Below are 21,539 nucleotides of genomic sequence, written 5' to 3'. Positions count from 1 at the left end.
AGAGAGCTCCAGTGCCGAGCTGGGACTAGGAATGAGACTAGAGGAAAGAGCCCCAGTGCAGAGCAGGTGCTGGGACTAGAGGAGAGAGCCCCCGTGCGGAGCTGAGTGCTCTAGAGCAGAGATATAGGGAGCTCCAGTATTGAGCTACGTGAAATGCTGTGTGCCATACCTTGAAGTCAGTCGTAGGCTCCTGAACAGGAAATGAGGCTGGAGCTATCTCCTTTCTGGGTCAGTGCAGTATTACTGGGGTAGGGCAGGGTAGATATTCCACCTCTTTAACTGGATCCTGCTTCTCTGCTGTTTGTATCTGTCTGTGTAGGTTTACCTCTCGCAAACATGAAGGTCTTCATCCTGGGAAAGCTCTCGAAGAAGAAGGATGAGCTGAAGACCCTGGTGGAGGAGTTTGGAGGGAAAATCACAAGCACAGCCAGCAAAGCCAAGCTGTGCATCAGCTCTCAGAGTACGTGAATGATCAGTGGTGTTCCGCACAGCAGGAGCCCAGTGTATAACCCACCCCCTGCCCTGCCCTCCCCTCCCCACGCACCGTACCCCAGCCCTAACCTCTGGCAGCTCACTGCCTCCATTTCCACATTGGATTGAGGATGAGGATAAAGTTGGCACTCCTTGCTATCTCACCCCTCCCTTTCCACCCTCATTCCCCCTTGCCCCACCTCTCTCACTCCCCGTTGCCCCACCTCTCTCACTCCCCCTTGCCCCACCTCTCTCACTCCCCCCTTGCCCCATCTCTCTCACTCCCCCCTTGCCCCATCTCTCTCACTCCCCCCTTGCCCCACCTCTCTCACTCCCCCTTGCCCCACCTCTCTCACTCCCCCTTGCTCCACCTCTCTCACTCCCCCTTGCCCCACCTCTCTCACTCCCCCTTGCCCCACCTCTCTCACTCCCCCTTGCCCCACCTCTCTCACTCCCCCTTGCCCCACCTCTCTCACTCCTTCTTGCCCCACCTCTCTCACTCCTTCTTGCCCCACCTCTCTCACTCCCCCTTGCCCCACCTCTCTCACTCCCCCTTGCCCCACCTCTCTCACTCCCCCTTGCCCCACTTGGCTGCGCTGGGATTGGCAGTGATGCCCACGGGTTGGTTTTGTCTTCTGCCCGGTCTGTGCTCCTTCTGCCTTGCGCTTTTAGAGTGTTTAATGGGGGCAGCATCGAGGGAGCTTTACTCTTTTGAACTGAAAGTGGAGGAAGCTTTACTCTGTGTCTAACCCAGTGCCGTCCCTGCCCTGGGAGTCTGTGATACAAACAACACTGGGGAAGCTTTAAAAGAGGAGATGGAGAATTACTTGCCATTTACAAGAGTGTCTCAGTCTGTGCAGTTCCTGTCCTGGGAGCGTTTGATGGAGAGAGTGTTGAGAGAGTTTTATTTTAAAAGAGGCAACAGAAGCTTTACTCTGTCTAACCCTGGGCTGTGCTGTCTTGCCATTGTTTGTTGGAAAGTTTACTTCCTGTTTAAAAGATGAGAGGAGACTTAATCTTGTATCATCCCGTGCTGTATATTTCCGGGGAGTGTTGGTTGTGGAGGGGGGTTTATTTTCAGTTTAAAAGATTAAATGGAGCTTTATTCAGTGTCTAACTCCTTATTGTCCCTGCCCTGGCGGTGTTTATTGGGGACGTTGCTGCAGGACCTTTGTTTTCTACTTGAAAGAGTAAAGGGAGCTTTCCTTTCTGTTTGAGAGATTAGAGGCTTCCAGTTACAATGTTTCTCTGCAGTGGTAGTACAGGTCTGGGGGACTGAATGTTATGTTCTTTAACAACAATAGAAGAAGGCCTGATGGGCTGAATGGCCTGTTTCTGTTGGGTCTTTCCCCTCGCTGGTTCGGACTGATTGATTGCTGGTAACCTTTTTTTTTCCACAGAGGAGTTGGACAAAATGTCGAAGAAGATGGAGGAGGTGAAGGAAGCCAATGTCCGTGTGGTTTCCGAGGATCTCCTTGACGACTTGCGGTCAGGGAAAGGCCTTCAGGAATTGTTGTCGGTGCACGGGATCTCATCGTGGGGAGCTGAGCTCACCCCTGAGGTGGTGCAGAACCCCCCTGTCGCTGGGAAATCCACTGGCAGCAAGGTCACAAAGAACTCCAGTGGTAAAGTCAAGCAGGAGCAAGGTAATAGAGCTTCACTCAAAGAGCTGCATTTATATAGTGCCTGTTAGTACTCCAAAACCTCAGAGCCGCACAATAACTTCTGTTGCGTAAATGCTTGTAAGTTAGCGACACAACAGCTAATTCTGCACAGCAAGCTCCCACAAACGTCAATATCAGAAATAACTTGATACGGTCTCGAATTTGTAACAATGGGCAGGTTGCTGTTGGGACGAGTATTCCACATCACACGCTTCCAGAATCTTCCAATCCCGTGCTGCCACCACTTCCTTCCAGAATGTTCCGAACCGTGCTGACACGCCTTCCTTCCTGAATCATCCAATCCCACGTCAACTTTCCAGAACCTTCCGATCCCGCACTGCCACCTTTTCCCTGCCAGAATCTTCTGATCCATGCTGACACGTATACCTTCCAGAATCTTCTGATCCCACGTCATCTTTCCAGAATCTTCCAATCCAACACTGCTGCGTATACCTTCCAGAATCTTACGCTCCACACTGACCTCCCTCAGTACTGAACCCGATTACATACTGAAGTCCTGGTGTGGGACTCCTTCCCATTGGCTCATGCAGTCAGTCAGAGTAACTTAAGAGTTGTTGATTTATTTGGAATTAATTTACAGGATATGGGCTATTTTGTTGGGCCAACATTTATTGCCGAGTCCCAGGGTTCCCTTCCTGAGACGGTGCTGAGTTGCTGCAGTCCGTGTAGCAGGTTCGGTTCTGGGTTTGGGTGGAGTGAAGGGATTTGTTCAGGAGGCAGGCCCCACGATTAGAAAAATAATCTTTGTATCGTGGTGAAATTGCGACCTGCTCATGTTTGCCTCTTCCAGAATCCGGCAAATCGGAGAAGAAGATGAAGCTGACGGTTAAAGGTGGGGCAGCAGTGGACCCTGACTCTGGTACGTGGACCTGAACATCAGCAGATATTATCCTCACCAGTATTGACTGTGGTCAGTGCGGTCTCCCGGTCAGTGGTCAGTGCGGTCTCCCGGTCAGTGGTCAGTGCGGTCTCCCGGTCAGTGCGGTCTCCCGGTCAGTGGTGTGCGCGGTTCACTGGTCAGTGCGGTCTCCCAGTCAGTGGTGTGCGCGGTTCCCCGGTCACTGGTCAGTGCGGTCTCCCAGTCAGTGGTGTGCGCGGTTCCCTGGTCAGTGCGGACCCCCGCGCCCCAGTCAGTGGTCAGTACGGTCTCCCAGTCAGTGGTGTGCGCGGTTCCCTGGTCAGTGCGGACCCCCGCGCCCCAGTCAGTGGTCAGTACGGTCTCCCAGTCAGTGGTGTGCGCGGTTCCCTGGTCCGTGCGGACCCCCGCGCCCCAGTCAGTGGTCAGTACGGTCTCCCAGTCAGTGGTGTGCGCGGTTCCCTGGTCCGTGCGGACCCCCGCGCCCCAGTCAGTGGTCAGTACGGTCTCCCAGTCAGTGGTGTGCGCGGTTCCCTGGTCAGTGCGGACCCCCGCGCCCCGGTCACTGGTCAGTACGGTCTCCCAGTCAGTGGTGTGCGCGGTTCCCCGGTCAGTGCGGACCCCCGCGCCCCAGTCAGTGGTCAGTACGGTCTCCCAGTCAGTGGTGTGTGCGGTTCCCCAGTCAGTGCGGACCCCCGCGCCCCAGTCAGTGGTCAGTGCGGTCTCCCAGTCAGTGGTGTGCGCGGTTCCCTGGTCAGTGCGGACCCCCGCGCCCCAGTCAGTGGTCAGTGCGGTCTCCCAGTCAGTGGTGTGCGCGGTTCCCCTCCCCCCAGGTCAGTAGTGGGTGTGGTTCCAAGCTGCTGGTTTGACGTGAGGCTTCGGCACCCCCCTGGTAACTCGGGGATACCGGAGGAAGGGAGGGCAAACCGGAGAGGGATATGGAGTGAGTCTGAGGATCCCATGCCTCCCCTGGTTGATGTGTTTTTCAGGGCTGGAGGATTCGGCTCATGTCTTTGAGCAGGGCGGCAGGATCCTGAGTGCTACCCTGGGCCTGGTGGATATATCCCGCAGTCAGAACTCCTACTACAAGCTGCAGCTGCTGGAGGACGACAACAAGAAGAGGTTTACCGTGCACCCGGTCACGGGGGTCTCCTAGGGTCAGGGAGGTGTGGGGGTGGCGGTCCCAGGGTCAGGGGGACGGTCCCAGGATCGGGAGGGCTGTGCCAATGATGGTTCTTTCCCACACCGAGGGAGTCCCAAGATGAGGGTGGGTCAGGGCAGGGGGCACTAGTGTCATGGGGATTGTTTCCTGCAGAATCACTTGGAGCTCTATCATACAGGGGGCTGTCTTTCACAGTGAACCCTGTCAGTGCAAACGCAGACACACATGCAGACACACCACACACGCACACACACCACATACACACACACACACACACCACATACACACACACACACACCACATACACACACACACACACCACATACACACACACACACACCACATACACACACACACACACACACACACCACATACACACACACACACACCACATACACACACACACACACCACATACACACACACACACACCACATACACACACACACACACCACATACACACACACACACACACCACATACACACACACACACCACATACACACACACACACACCACATACACACACACACACCACATACACACACACACACACACACCACATACACACACACACACCACACACACACACACACACACCACACACACACACACACACACCACATACACGCAGACACACACACCATACACACACATCATACACATCACATACACGCAGACACACACCATACACACCACATACATGCAGACACATACACCACACACCAGATACACGCAGACACACCCACCACATACACGCAGACACGCGCGCACACACCACATACACGTAGACGCATGCACACCCCATATACACACAGACACACACACACATCACCCATATACCACATACATGCAGACATACACGCACACGCACCACAGACACGCGCACACGCACCACAGACACGCGCACACGCACCACAGACACGCGTACACACCCACACCACATACACGCAGATGCGCACACGTACACCACATACACGTGTATACACACACACCACATAAACACAGACACACACCAAATACACTCAGACGCACGCACACCACATACACTCAGACGTGCACGCACCCACTACATACACTCAGTAACACCCACACACAGCACATACACGCAGACACACACCCACACACATACATCATATACATGCAGACACACACACCACATACACGCAGACACACACGCAGACGTGTGCACACGTACACACACCACATACACGCAGACGCGCACGCGCAGACACACATACCACATACACTCAGACGCGCACGCACACAGCACATACATGCAGACACACGCACCACATACACGCACACACACACACCACATACACGCAGATGCGCACACACACACCACATACACTCAGATGCGCACACACAGACACACACACACATCACATACACGCCACATACACGCAGACACACACACACCACATACAAGCAGACGCGTGCGCGCGCACACACACCACATACACTCAGACACGTACACACGCAGACACACACACACCACATACACGCAGGCAGATGCGCACACACAGCACATACACGCAGACGCACACACATGCACAGCACATACACTCAGACGTGCACGCACCCACCACATACACTCAGACACACCCACACCCAGCACATACACACAGACACACACACCCACACACACACACCATATACATGCAGACGCACACACACACCTCAGACGCGCACGCACACCTCAGACGCGCAGGCACATACCACATACATCAGACGCCCACACACACAGCACATACACGCAGACACACACACACCACATACACGCAGGCGCGCGCGCGCGCACACACACACACCACATACACGCAGGCGCTCACACACACGCACCACATACACTCAGATGCGCACGCACACACCACATACACTCAGACGCGCACGCACGCAAACACACACACCACATATACTCAGACACACACCCACATACACATACACCACATACACGCAGACACACACGCATACACCACATACACGCAGACAGACACACACACCCCCCGCAGACACACACTCCACATACACACAGACACACGCACACGCCACATACAAGCAGACGCGCGCGCGCACACCACATACATGCAGACGCGCACGCACGCACACACCACATACACACTCAGACGCAGGCGCACACACCACATACACTCAGATGCAGACACGCACACACCACATACACTTAGACGCGCACGCACGCAAACACATACACCACATATACTCAAACACCCACACACCACATACACATACACCACATACACGCAGACAGACACGAACACACACACCACATACACGCAGGCGCAGTCGCGTGCGCACACACCACATACACTCAGACGCGCACGTGCACACACACCACATACATGCAGACACACACACCACATACACGCAGACACGCGCACACACACACCACATATACGCACACACACCACTTACACTCAGACGCGCACACACACACACCACATATACGCACACACACCACTTACACTCAGACGCGCACACACGCACACCACATACATGCAGATACGCACACTCGCCACAGACACGCACACGTGCACACACACTACATACACGGACACGAGCATACATACACCACATACACTCAGACGCGTGCGCGCACACACCACATACAAGCAGACGCACACACACGCACCACATACACTCCGACACGTACACACACAGACACACACACACCACATACACGCAGGCAGATGCGCGCACACAGCACATACACGCAGACAGACACACGCTACATACACGCTGGCGCAGACGCGCACGTGCACACACACACCACATACACTCAGATGCACACACACACACCACATACACTCAGACGCGCATGCACATACCACATACATCATACGCCCACACACAAAGCGCATACAAGCAGACGCGCGTACACACCACATGCACGCAGACACACACACATACACCACCTACACACGGACACGCGCACACACCACATACACGCGCACACACCACATACACGCACACGCGCACACACCACATACACGCACACGCGCACACACCACATACAGCACACGCACACACACCACATACACGCAGACGCGCACACACCACATATATGCAGACTCGCACACACCACAGACACGCAGATGCGCACACACACACACCACATACACACAGACGCGCACACACAGCTACCACGCACACTCTGACGTGCACAGACACGTGCGCGCACTGGCAGTGAGTGAGTCAGGGAGAGGGCAAACTGAACAGACGAATTGCAGAACAGAAGAGTCAGAGCAGGACTTCACATTCCTGGATCACTGGCTCTGTGCCTGGGGTCGGTGGAACCTGTCCAATTCCGACAGGTTGTATCTAAACCGGAAAGGGGCCAGGATTGTCGCTGGGGCAGGGAGGGGACGGTGCTCCATAGTGCAGCTGATGAAGGTTAATGCTAATTTGGCAGGAAGATGGGATATGATATCTGCAAAAGTGAGGACTGCAGATGCTGGAGATCAGTGTTGAGAATGTGGTTCTGGAAAGGCACAGCAGGTCAGGCAGCATCCGAGGAGCAAGAGAATCCTGATGAAGGGCTTTTGCCTGAAATGTTGATTTTCCTGCTCTTCGGATGCTGCCTGACGTGCTGTGCTTTTCCAGCAACACATTCTGGGATATGGTATGACAGGACTGTAGTGGTGATAGACTGACAAGTATGGTTAAAGAATGAAATCAGTACAAGCCAGAGTGTAAAGATAATCGAAGGAAGGCACAAGTTTTATTGAAAGGCGATTTGTGAGTAAAGCAAATGAGTTGAGAGGCGTGTCGCTTCCCACGTGGAGATGTGATATTGTTGCTATCAGGAGGAGCAGGATTGACAAATTCACCTTGAAAAATTCAGTCAAATTCGATCTCCCCTGATGAAGCCATGCTGCAGATCTGTCAGTGATTAATGCCTCTCCAAGTGGAGATTAATTCTGTGTCTCAGAACTGCTGCAGTAGTTTCACTATCATTGATGTTAGACTGACTGGCTTATCATCACCTGCTTTAGCCTTATCACCTTTCCTTGAAACCCTGATCCCATTTAGCTGTCCTCCAATTCTGTGGCCAGAGAGATTCTGCAAATTAATGTCAGAGCCCCTGTAATTTCCTCCCTTGCCTCCCAGCATGGCTTGGGATCCATCTCACCAAAGCCTGGAATGTATCCACCTGTTAAAACCACAGGTACCTCCTGCCTCTCGATGTTAATTTGTTCCAAGTGTATCACTGTTTCCCCCGATTTCTGTATCTACAACTTCTCTACAGTCAAAGGAGATGCAGAACAGTCAGTTTAAACCTCAGTTCACATTTTGACTACCCCACCCTGACTGTTTGGTGGTCTGTGGTACGCTCCCAGTAAAATGATTGATTGCCTCTTTTTGTTTTTAAGTTACACCCATATGGCCCCATTTGAGGAACATTCTAGTATGTCATCCACCTCGCTGCGGTGACTCCTTGGTCAGTATTGCAGCACCCCTTTCCCTTTTATGTACCCCTCCCCGTGTCGTCTGACGATCTCATGCTCCAGAGGTGACTAGGTGTGCAGATGAGGATTGTGTGGTTGATACAGTCCATGTGGACTTCAGTAAGGGTTTTTGACAGGGTCTCACATGGAAGATGTTCTGGGGCAAATTGGCTCAGTGGCAGGAAGTAGAGGATGATGGTTGAAGCTTGCTTGTGCAACTGGAAGTCTGTGTTCATTATGTACCACGGGGTTCAGAGCTAAGAGTACACCTTAATGGTGGGACCCGAGGAAGTACAGAGGGGTCAGAGGATCAGTCCATGGATACAGCAGGACAGGGTGGATAAGGTGGTTAGGAGGGCACATGGGATACCTGCCTTTATTTGATAAGAAAGGCCGATCTCCCTGAACCGGCCTGAGAGTAGGGGCAGGGAGACCCCCCCAAAGGTGATGGTTGGGGTGGGGGGAGGGTTGTTGCTGTTTTTGGAGCTGCGGGCGGTATTCTGACCGGGTTCGCGGCTGCTCCCTGACACTGCTCGGTTCCGACGCCGCAGGTACTGGGTCTTCAGGTCCTGGGGCCGAGTGGGGACCACCATTGGTGGCAACAAGCTGGAGAAGATGTCCTCCAAAGAGGAAGCCGTCGACCATTTCCTGGGGCTCTATGAGGAAAAGACGGGCAACGCCTGGCACTCCAAAAACTTCACCAAATACCCTAAAAAGTTCTACCCGCTGGAGATCGACTACGGCCAGGTGAGTACCACTCCCGCTCCCCGTCACAGAAAGATCCGGAAGCTTGGTCAGTTGGCCCATTGTGTCTGTGCCAGGCCTTGAAGCTGCTGCCCAGTTAGCCCCTGGTTCCCTCCTGTTCTGCTCAGGACCCCACCCCACACACCCCATTATTAATGGCTCACCTTCGCTGTGCGAAAATCCTCTCTGTTTATCCCCCTTCCCCTTTGCCACTGATTATAAACCTGTCTGCCTCTGGCTATTGGTCCTCCTGCCTCTCACTCCAAATATTCAGTGACCTTTGAACCCCCCCCAGTGTCAGATCGCCTCTAACTTTAGCATCGTGGAGATTTTGCAGTGTACACGGAGGCCATGAGGCCCATCCTGTCCCCTGCTGGCCCTGGAGAGCCGATCCATACTGTCATTTCCTGCTCAAAGGAGACTAAATGCAGCTTCTCCGGCCGCACCCTCTGGACTGAAGTCCCACCCCAGCGCGATCTCCTTGACACTGGGGGACGTCTGAGGCCTCACTGTCCTCCTCTGACGGTGGGCCCAATAAATAAACTCGAGACGGGAGCGCAGTCATCTGCAGGAAACGTGGACTGAAGGCAAAGTTTTCAGGAGGTCAGTCAGTGCCGAAGGTAGATCATTGATCCGACTGGTTAACTGCGTGAGTGAGGATTATGCCCAGCTGAGGCCTTGTTTTTGTCATGTTCTGTACCACTATTAGTAAAGCCCAGAGGGTACTGCACACTGCTTTTGGTAAAGAGCCCCCTGAATTCAAGTCTTGGCCGCGCTTGTCACTAGGATTCAAATCTACTAATAATGACCCTCAGAAATCCAGAAAGTAAGAATACAGGTTGGCCATTCGGCCCTTCAAAGCCTGCTACACCATGGCTGACCATCCAACTCACTAGGCTGCCCCCATTTTTCTCCCCACATTTTTTGATTCCCTTCAGCCCCAAGAATTGTATCCAACTCCCTGTCGGAACATTCAAACGTTTTGGCCCCAAGCACCTTCTGTAAAAGTAAGTTCCACAGGCTCTGGGTAAAGACATTAATTACTTCATACCTCTGTCCGAAATGGCCAAGCCTACATCCTTAGACCTCTGGTTCCGGACTCCATGGTCATCAGGTAGATTTTACCCAGTCTCGGCCTGTTAGAATTGTTGAAGTTTTTACGAGATGCACACCCCCCACCCCCATCCCCCACCCCTTTCATTCTACTAAACGCCAGTAGAATATCGATGTTTCTCATTCCCACAGGATGAGGAAGCTGTGAAGAAACTCACTGCGAATTGTAATACTAAATCCAAGCTGGACAAAGCCGTCCAGGACCTCATCAAGACCATCTTCGATGTAGAGAGTATGAAGAAAGCCATGGTGGAGTTTGAGGTATGGCAGGTTGCAGGGGAGGGGGCACGGTGGGGAGGTCATTGTGGGGTCATGTGTACATTCTGAGAAAAAGAATATCCTCCAAAGGAAGTGTTCGGTGACAGATTGTGGGGGGAAACCAGACCGTGTCACCAGCGTTAACGGCATCTTAGAATTGTGCTCCATTCAAACCCCCACTCTGGTTTAATTTGAGAAGTTTGGAAACGATTCAGCTCATCATGTCTGTGTCATTGCATTGAAAGCTGTTCAGTTGGCCTCCCTGCTGAAATATTAGCAACTGCTCCCTATAAAAGGACTATTGTACCAGCCTCCACCACATCCTCTGGCAGCTCATTCCATACATATACCACCATACACTGTGTGGAAAAAGTTGCCCCTTAGACTCCTTTTAAATTTTTCCCCTTTCGCCTTAAACCTATGCTGTTTAGTTTTGGACCCCCCTACCCCCCAACTCCAGGGAAAAGACCTTGTCTATCCATGCCCCTCATGATTTTATATTTCTCTATAAGGTCACCCCTCAGCCTCCGTCGCTCCAGGGAAAACAGCCCCAGCCTGTTCAATCTCTCCCTGTAGCTCAAACCCTGCAACATCCTTGTAAATCTTTTCTACACCCTTTCAAGTTTAATGACATCTTTCCTATTCGCAGGGAGACTTCCAAAAGTGGCCTAAACGATGTCCTGTACATGACATCATGTCCCAGTGTTTGCACTTTGTGGTGTCAGTATTGACTGTTGAAACAAGCTGTGTACGTTTAGAATAGGATTTCTCTATGTAAACAGGTCCTGGTCACACTGTACTCACAAGCTGCAGCCACCAGGTGGTGCTTTGGTGGTGGAGCGAACAATCACTGGACTGATTGGGTATTATTCAGCCGTGCAGCTCTGTGTGGGACTGCAGGGTGTAATCATTGCCTTTTCCTGGGTCATTCAGAGACTAAATGGAAGAGAACCAGCAAATGTTTTCTTAACTCTGCAAACTGCATTGTATTTAAAATGAAAGTTAAATATACACAACACCACGTTACAGTCCACCAGGTTTATTTGGAAGCACTAGCTTTCAGAGCTGTACTCATTCATCAGGTAGCCAGTGGGGCAGGATCATAGGACACAGAATTTATAGCAAAAGGTCATACAACTGGTGCGATATATTAAACAAACATAGATTGCTGTTAAGTCTTTAATCACTTAAATGTGGATGCAGATTTCAGTTGATTAATATGTAAATCCCAGAACTTCTTTCAAGTCACAGTCCCAAGATAACTTAAGGTTGTATTTAAAAAGGTGACATCTCAGCTCAGTCAATGCATTAAAGGTGCAAGGTTAGAGTCATGTTTAAAATGAAAGTCTTCCTTCTGTGATGTCTGAACATACATGTTCTTTCCTATTTACAAAGTACATACACACTTAGTGTGGAAATGCGGTCATATCTGTTATTTCTGTGGAAGTGTCTGATATTTACTGGCATCATCTTTGTCCCAACAGATTGACCTTCAGAAGATGCCTCTGGGTAAACTGAGCAAGAGGCAGATCCAGAGTGCGTATGCCATCCTCAGCGAGGTGCAGCAGGTAGTCAGCAGTTCTCTCTCTGTTACAGTACCCACTGGTTAGGGATACAGGATAACACCTTCACAGGGTGAGATTTCAAATCCCACTGTGCTCAGCAGGTTTTGAGAAGATATGTAGCTCAGGTTGAGGTTTTCGATGTAGGTTTGCTCGCTGAGCTGGAAGGTTCATTTCCAGACGTTTCGTTCCCCTGCTAGGTAGGCCCAATGAAGGTGTTATCTAACGAAACATCTGGAAATGAACCTTGCAGCTCAGCGAGCAAACCTACTGTGCTCAACGTGAAAGTGTTAAACCCTTACCCTCCCTCCCTCCCAGTGTATCGCTCTGTTCTGTGCATTAGACAGTGTAACACCCTGCTCTGTGTACCTCACTGTGCACTGGACAGTGTAACACCCTGCTCTGTGTACCTCACTGTGCACTGGACAGGGTAACACCCCGCTCTGTGTACCTCACTGTCCACTGGATAGTGTAGTACCCTGCTCTGTGTACCTCACTGTCTACTGGACAGTGTAGTACCCTGCTCTGTGTACCTCACTGTGCACTGGACAGTGTAACACCCCGCTCTGTGTACCTCACTGTGCACTGGACAGTGTAACACCCCGCTCTGTGTACCTCACTGTGCACTGGACAGTGTAGTACCCTGCTCTGTGAACCTCACTGTGCACTGGACAGTGTAACACCCTGCTCTGTGTACCTCACTGTGCACTGGACAGTGTAACACCCTGCTCTGTGTACCTCACTGTGCACTGGACAGTGTAACACCCTGCTCTGTGTACCTCACTGTGCACTGGACAGTGTAACACCCTGCTCTGTGTACCTCACTGTGCACTGGACAGTGTAACACCCTGCTCTGTGTACCTCACTGTGCACTGGACAGTGTAACACCCTGCTCTGTGTACCTCACTGTGCACTGGACAGTGTAACACCCCGCTCTGTGTACCTCACTGTGCACTGGACAGTGTAACACCCCGCTCTGTGTACCTCACTGTCTACTGGACAGTGTAGTACCCTGCTCTGTGAACCTCACTGTGCACTGGACAGTGTAACACCCTGCTCTGTGTACCTCACTGTGCACTGGACAGTGTAACACCCTGCTCTGTGAACCTCACTGTGCACTGGACAGTGTAACACCCTGCTCTGTGAACCTCACTGTGCACTGGACAGTGTAACACTCTGCTCTGTGAACCTCACTGTGCACTGGACAGTGTAACACCCTGCTCTGTGTACTTCACTGTGCACTGGACAGTGTAACACCCTGCTCTGTGAACCTCACTGTGCACTGGACAGTGCATTGCCCTGCTCTGTGTACCTCACTGTGCACTGGACAGTGTAACACCCTGCTCTGTGTACCTCACTGTGCACTGGACAGTGTAACACCCTGCTCTGTGTACCTCACTGTGCACTGGACAGTGTAACACCCTGCTCTGTGAACCTCACTGTGCACTGGACAGTGTAACACCCCGCTCTGTGTACCTCACTGTGCACTGGACAGTGTAACACCCTGCTCTGTGAACCTCACTGTGCACTGGACAGTGTAGTACCCTGCTCTGTGTACCTTACTGTGCACTGGACAGTGTAACACCCCGCTCTGTGTACCTCACTGTCTACTGGACAGTGTAGTACCCTGCTCTGTGAACCTCACTGTGCACTGGACAGTGTAACACCCTGCTCTGTGTACCTCACTGTGCACTGGACAGTGTAACACCCTGCTCTGTGTACCTCACTGTGCACTGGACAGTGTAACACCCCGCTCTGTGTACCTCACTGTGCACTGGACAGTGTAACACCCTGCTCTGTGTACCTCACTGTGCACTGGACAGTGTAGTACCCTGCTCTGTGTACCTTACTGTGCACTGGACAGTGTAACACCCCGCTCTGTGTACCTCACTGTCTACTGGACAGTGTAGTACCCTGCTCTGTGTACCTCACTGTGCACTGGACAGTGTAACACCCTGCTATGTGTACCTCACTGTGCACTGGACAGTGTAGTACCCTGCTCTGTGTACCTCACTGTGCACTGGACAGTGTAACACCCCGCTCTGTGTACCTCACTGTGCACTGGACAGTGTAACACCCTGCTCTGTGTACCTCACTGTGCACTGGACAGTGTAGTACCCTGCTCTGTGTACCTTACTGTGCACTGGACAGTGTAACACCCCGCTCTGTGTACCTCACTGTCCACTGGATAGTGTAGTACCCTGCTCTGTGTACCTCACTGTCTACTGGACAGTGTAGTACCCTGCTCTGTGTACCTCACTGTGCACTGGACAGTGTAACACCCTGCTCTGTGTACCTCACTGTGCACTGGACAGTGTAACACCCTGCTCTGTGTACCTCACTGTGCACTGGACAGTGTAACACCCTGCTCTGTGTACCTCACTGTGCACTGGACAGTGTAACACCCTGCTCTGTGTACCTCACTGTGCACTGGACAGTGTAACACCCTGCTCTGTGTACCTCACTGTGCACTGGACAGTGTAACACCCTGCTCTGTGTACCTCACTGTGCACTGGACAGTGTAACACCCCGCTCTGTGTACCTCACTGTGCACTGGACAGTGTAACACCCCGCTCTGTGTACCTCACTGTGCACTGGACAGTGTAACACCCCGCTCTGTGTACCTCACTGTCTACTGGACAGTGTAGTACCCTGCTCTGTGAACCTCACTGTGCACTGGACAGTGTAACACCCTGCTCTGTGTACCTCACTGTGCACTGGACAGTGTAACACCCTGCTCTGTGAACCTCACTGTGCACTGGACAGTGTAACACCCTGCTCTGTGAACCTCACTGTGCACTGGACAGTGTAACACTCTGCTCTGTGAACCTCACTGTGCACTGGACAGTGTAACACCCTGCTCTGTGTACTTCACTGTGCACTGGACAGTGTAACACCCTGCTCTGTGAACCTCACTGTGCACTGGACAGTGCATTGCCCTGCTCTGTGTACCTCACTGTGCACTGGACAGTGTAACACCCTGCTCTGTGTACCTCACTGTGCACTGGACAGTGTAACACCCTGCTCTGTGTACCTCACTGTGCACTGGACAGTGTAACACCCTGCTCTGTGAACCTCACTGTGCACTGGACAGTGTAACACCCCGCTCTGTGTACCTCACTGTGCACTGGACAGTGTAACACCCTGCTCTGTGAACCTCACTGTGCACTGGACAGTGTAGTACCCTGCTCTGTGTACCTTACTGTGCACTGGACAGTGTAACACCCCGCTCTGTGTACCTCACTGTCTACTGGACAGTGTAGTACCCTGCTCTGTGAACCTCACTGTGCACTGGACAGTGTAACACCCTGCTCTGTGTACCTCACTGTGCACTGGACAGTGTAACACCCTGCTCTGTGTACCTCACTGTGCACTGGACAGTGTAACACCCCGCTCTGTGTACCTCACTGTGCACTGGACAGTGTAACACCCTGCTCTGTGTACCTCACTGTGCACTGGACAGTGTAGTACCCTGCTCTGTGTACCTTACTGTGCACTGGACAGTGTAACACCCCGCTCTGTGTACCTCACTGTCTACTGGACAGTGTAGTACCCTGCTCTGTGTACCTCACTGTGCACTGGACAGTGTAACACCCTGCTATGTGTACCTCACTGTGCACTGGACAGTGTAGTACCCTGCTCTGTGTACCTCACTGTGCACTGGACAGTGTAACACCCCGCTCTGTGTACCTCACTGTGCACTGGACAGTGTAACACCCTGCTCTGTGTACCTCACTGTGCACTGGACAGTGTAGTACCCTGCTCTGTGTACCTTACTGTGCACTGGACAGTGTAACACCCCGCTCTGTGTACCTCACTGTCTACTGGACAGTGTAGTACCCTGCTCTGTGAACCTCACTGTGCACTGGACAGTGTAACACCCTGCTCTGTGTTCCTCACTGTGCACTGGACAGTGTAACACCCTGCTCTGTGTACCTCACTGTGCACTGGACAGTGTAACACCCCGCTCTGTGTACCTCACTGTCTACTGGACAGTGTAGTACCCTGCTCTGCGTACCTCACTGTGGAGTGGACAGTGCATTGCCCTGCTCTGCGTACCTCACTGTGGAGTGGACAGTGCATTGCCCTGATCTGCGTACCTCACTGTGGAGTGGACAGTGCATTGCCCTGCTCTGTGTACCTCACTGTGGAGTGGACAGTGCATTGCCCTGCTCTGCGTACCTCACTGTGCGCCGGACATCGTGTACCTCAGTTGTCTCCAGTCAAGGGCAGGAACAGGAGCTGTGAGCTGTGATGTGCATACTGAAACCTCTGTCTTTTCCTGTGCTAAGGTTGTGGCTAACAATGGGGTGGAGTCTCAGATATTGGACCTGTCCAATCGCTTCTACACACTCATCCCACACGACTTTGGAATGAAGAAACCACCTCTCCTGAACAACGAAGATTATATCCAGGTAACTGGGGAGGGTAATACGTGTACAGTACTACAGTGTTGGGTGATGGTGGCGGGGGAGGAGTGAAAGCCCTGTGCTAATGGCACTAGATCATTAAGCCAGCACCATCCTCAAGATCTATCCCACCTGTCCGTCTTCGCTCCACCCTCCTCTCCGTCCTATCACCTTTACCCCTTCCTCCATCCACCTATTGCACTCTCAGCTACCTTCTCCCTAGCTCCACCTCCTTCCTGTTTATCTCTCCATCCCCGAGGCTTCCAGCCTCGTTCCTCTTGAAGGGTCCTGACTGAAACGTCAATTTTCTTGCTCCTCGGATGCTGCCTGACCTGCTGTGCTTTTCCAGCACCACTCTAATCTAGACTCTAATCTCCAGCATCTGCAATCCTCACTTTCACCCATTAACTCAGAGACCCTGGTAATATCCTGGGGCCCGTGTTCATATCCCACTATACTTAGATTTAATAAAAATCTGAAGTTAAAAGTCTACCGATGACTATGAAAACCATCTGGTTGGCCAATGTCCTTTAGGGAAGGAAACTGCTTATCCTTTCCCAGACTGGCCTAATGTATGGTTGACTTGTAGCTGCCCTCTGAGTAATCAGGGATGGCAACTAAATACTGGCTGAGCCAGCAACACTTTCATTCTGTGAATAAATAATAACTTCCAATGATTCAGAATGTTTCCATTTTCCAAAATGATGGAGTAGTTGGGGGTGGGGGGTGACTATGGTTAGGAGAGTCGCTAACCGAGGCATTGGATTGAAGAGAATGGGTAAAGGAGCCAGAGAGCAAAGGGAAGGAAGATTTGATGCAGAACTGAGTTGGTGGGGGACAGTGGGTTGGATTTTGAAGATTTGAGAGCCGTCCCTTGGGGCTGAGAAAGCTCAGTCCTCCTGATATTCCAAAGGAGAATTGCAGACATCGTAACAGCCAAGGGGATTGAGCAGGGAGGTGGAGCTGATTGGGTAACTCTGTCACAGAGCTAGCATGGGTTGCATGGCCACCTGGTCCAGTGATGCATTTGGGAATTTTACTGCTGACTAACAGTAAGGCCCCGTTCAGAATACTGTGTGCAGTTCTGGTCGCCCTATCATAGAAAGGATATCATTAAACTAGAGCAAGGACAGAAAGGATTTACTGGGATGCTACCAGGACTGGACAGCTTGAGTTATAACGAGAGGCTGGAAATGTCGAGACTGTGAGGGGATGACCGTACAGAGGTCAGTAAATTTAAACAGGGGCATGGTTAAGGTAGTTGGTAACAGCTTCTCCCTATGATAGGGGAGTCTAAAACTAGAGGGTGTAGGTTTAAGGTGAGAGGGGCAATTGTTTCACACACAGGGTGGTGAGTGTCTGGAACGGGCTACTAGGGGTAGTGGTGAAAGCGAGTACAATTTTGTTATTTAAGAAACATTTGGACAGGATGTGATAGGTATGGAGGAATATGGATCAAATGCAAGCAAAAGTTTAATTGTGAAAACTGGGCAGCATGGACAGGTTGGGCCGAAGGGCCTGTTTCCATGCTGTAGATCTCTCTTGCTCTATAATAAATTCCTTTTCAGTGCTCCCCTCTCGGTAAATGTGACACCTCTCACTATTCCCCTCAGATCTGAGGTTGGTCACTTATTCAAGCCAGTTGTTTCTTGTCCCTAGCTATCAACTCAAGTCAAGATTACACCGTTGGCGATAGAGAGAGAGAGCTCTGCTTGATATCTGGGGACTGGATTCATGGTCTTAAGAGCTGAAAGGGGAGGTGTTTCCCACAAGACAGGGCTATACATTCCGCAGCGTTCTGGGCACCAGCTGGCTTTCCCGTTGTGAATCCCCTCAGCCAGTAATTCGGTTTCAGAGTAAGCCGGCAGTAAAGTTCACTGAAGCTTCGCTATCTTTGAGGCTGGGTCACGGCACGCAAAATTTGTCACGCACGCTGTCCGCCACTCCCTGCGTAATTCCTGAGATCTGGAATGCACTGACTGAAATGGGAGGTGGGGGTGGAGGGCGAGGTGTTGAAGAGTGGGGCCTAGCTGGTGGGTGCCACCAGTTTTCCAAGAGCTACCACAGGCATGAAGGATCCAGTGGCCTCGTCCAGTGTCACTCCCACTACGCCCGCAGATACTTTCAAGAATTATTTGCCGTGCCATTATAGTTTGTGAAATATCCAGAGGGTTTTTCAGATTCTGTCCAGTTTCTTGCAGAATGTCAGGACTATTGCAGAGTTGAGTTGAATCTTAAAGACACCTCTGTGCCTCTCTTGCTCACTGTAACTCACTGCACTGCTCTGTCCTTGTGACCCGGGTTTAGTTGAACTGGTCGTGGCTGGGCTGGAGGTGCGTCTCTGTGGTTGTGTATCAGGTAACTGGGAATAGTCCTCATGATTCGGAGATGCCGGTGTTGGACTGGGGTGTACAAAGTTAAAAATCACACAACACCAGGTTATAGTCCAACAGGTTTAATTGGAAGTACACTAGCTTTCGGAGCGATGCTCCTTCATCAGGTGATTGTGGAGGGCTCGATCGTAACACAGAATTTATAGCAAAAATTTGCAGTGTGATGTAACTGAAATTATACATTGAAGAATTGATTGTGTGTTAAGCCTTTCATCTGTTAGAATACAGTGATAGTTTCACTTCTTTCATGTGTAAATCACAAAACCCTTTTTTATATAAAAAGTTGCATTCTCGGGTTAGCTGTTAACAATGGTGATAGCTAGACAATATGTTGAAGGTGTTAGCCCCCCTGTGTTCTCTGTCTATGACCTGATGTTTAGATTGATTCCAATCTAAAAAGTGAAATAACAGAGTTTTACATAAATTCATGCAGTTTTTGAGCTCAGAGTTCGACATGAATGTATGTGGTTTTTGAGCAAAGTGCAGTGTAACTCTGAAAGTACCAAAAAAATTCACCACCCACAATATATATGTGTGCATGTGAATAGTCCTCTCTTCCTCAGTGATTCATGGAGTCTCCGGAGTAACTGCAGAATGGGATTTGAATGTCCTAATGTAGAAGTTCAAAGAGCCTATGACTTTACTCCCTCGTCCCTATCTTTGCTGTGCCCCTCTGTGTGTAATTTGGACATCCTTACCTAAAGGAGACTTGCTCAAGAGGAGTGGAGCCAAGATTTACCAGATTGAGGCCTGATCTATGAAGGGAGACTGGATCCCTTCACTGGAGTTTCAAAGAATATGGGGCTGAATCTCAGAAACCTATAAACTATAACAGGACTGGACAGGGTAAACACAGGAACAATGTTCCCGATGACAGTGGAGTCCCCAACCAAGGGTCACAGTTTAACAATATGGGCGTATGAGATCAGGAGAAATTTCTTCACCCTAGAGTGATGAACCTGTCAAATTATCTGCCCGTTTTGTAGCCAAAAACATTGAGTGTTTTCATAAAGGAGTTTGATATATTTCTAAGGGATCAAAGGGTTTGGGGAAAAAGCAGGAACGGGGATAGTCAGCCATGATCATATTGAATGGCTGAGCAGGCTTGAAGGGCTGAATGGCCTACTCCTGCTTTCTCTGTTTGATCCCAGTTTGTTCCTCTGTCACCCAGCTCTCTAACTGTATCCCTGTTGTGTGCTGCCTCCCTGACCTTGCTCTTCCTCTCTGTGATTTCCAGGCCAAGGTGCAGATGTTGGACAGTCTCCTGGACATTGAGGTCGCCTACAGTCTCCTCAAAGGTGGCAAGGAAGACGACGCCAAGAACCCCATCGACGTCAACTACGAGAAGCTCCACACACAGATCAAGGTGAGTCTGGGCCCCCCTCCACTTCAGCCAAACGCCAGTGACCTTTCCCCGCAACCTTTCGGTTTGCTCTGTTGGCTGGACAGCTGCAGAGCATTGCCGCACCGGCTGAAGTTGCCGCAGAGGTTCCACTCTCTCAACCCCGCCCCTTATCTGAGGCGCGACCTTCCAGATAAACCACCCCCACTCATCTCCCCCGATGAGATAGCAGGCCGATGGTTTTCTGGTCCCCTTCATTACAATTATACTTTTTAACGTTACATTAACTCTTGCATTCTTCTTGTCAAAATGAATCCATTGAGCTTCTTTCCATTAGGTTTCATCTGCCGCTTGGCCGTTTGTAGACCTGTCTCAAATCAATCAATCCACATTTGTCCATTTGGAAACTAATTCTGGGTACCATGATGTTTATTCAAATTTACATACAAATTGATAACAACAAGAAAAATCACAATTGCAAAAATCTGACTGGTTAAATGAATGTAAAAGAACCAGTCCAGTAAGTTAATCAGTGAGGCATAAAGCTGTAAACGTTGAGCAGGATGTTTCTTAAAATTTGTGGCCATTGCTAGAATTGAAGCCGTTGATCGCTTTTCCCACCCTGTTCCTCTTGCCAGAATTCCTAAAGAACGTCACTCCAGAAAAGTAAATAATGAACATAGTCCATGGAAAAGGCTGCAGTGCAAGAAATGGGTGGGAAGCTGACTGGTGTAGAGCTGCCGTGGTCGAGTAGTACATGTGCATACTGTCTGTCTTAGTCTTTCTTTAGAAACCTGATATACATTAAAGGAATTAAACTACTACGAGTCATAAAGTCTTCCAGGTTGGAAACAGATCCTACGGTCCAACCAGTTCATGCCAACCATAATCCCAATCATAAACTCGTCCCATCAGCCCTTCAAGCCTGCTCAGCCATTCAATATGATCATGGCTGACTATCCCCGTTCCTGCTTTCTCCCCAAACCCTTTGATCCCTTGTTCATGAACTGGTGTTATCACTAGACTATTAATCCAGAGACCCAGTTAAGATGCTGTGCACTTGGGTTCAAATCTC

At 50.9% G+C, this 21,539-nt stretch overlaps 1 protein-coding gene across 1 annotated transcript in view; it reads left to right on the top strand.

The window, feature by feature from the left end:
- parp1 (poly (ADP-ribose) polymerase 1) overlaps positions 1 to 21,539 on the top strand; it is a 67,521-nt gene that overhangs the window by 34,808 nt on the left and 11,174 nt on the right. The window contains exons 9-17 of the mRNA XM_087984170.1: positions 320 to 460; positions 1,872 to 2,117; positions 2,947 to 3,015; positions 4,002 to 4,134; positions 9,195 to 9,390; positions 10,633 to 10,761; positions 12,243 to 12,326; positions 16,613 to 16,735; positions 20,360 to 20,488. Coding sequence (XP_087840296.1) covers positions 320 to 460; positions 1,872 to 2,117; positions 2,947 to 3,015; positions 4,002 to 4,134; positions 9,195 to 9,390; positions 10,633 to 10,761; positions 12,243 to 12,326; positions 16,613 to 16,735; positions 20,360 to 20,488 — 1,250 coding nt within the window. The remainder of the gene's footprint in view (positions 1 to 319; positions 461 to 1,871; positions 2,118 to 2,946; positions 3,016 to 4,001; positions 4,135 to 9,194; positions 9,391 to 10,632; positions 10,762 to 12,242; positions 12,327 to 16,612; positions 16,736 to 20,359; positions 20,489 to 21,539) is intronic.

This window comes from Chiloscyllium plagiosum, unplaced genomic scaffold, assembly GCF_037043375.1.
Source record: "Chiloscyllium plagiosum isolate Xiang-an unplaced genomic scaffold, Cpla_swu_hap1 HiC_scaffold_3, whole genome shotgun sequence".
Lineage (NCBI taxonomy): Eukaryota > Metazoa > Chordata > Chondrichthyes > Orectolobiformes > Hemiscylliidae > Chiloscyllium > Chiloscyllium plagiosum.
This window is presented reverse-complemented; position numbering and strand designations above follow the sequence as displayed.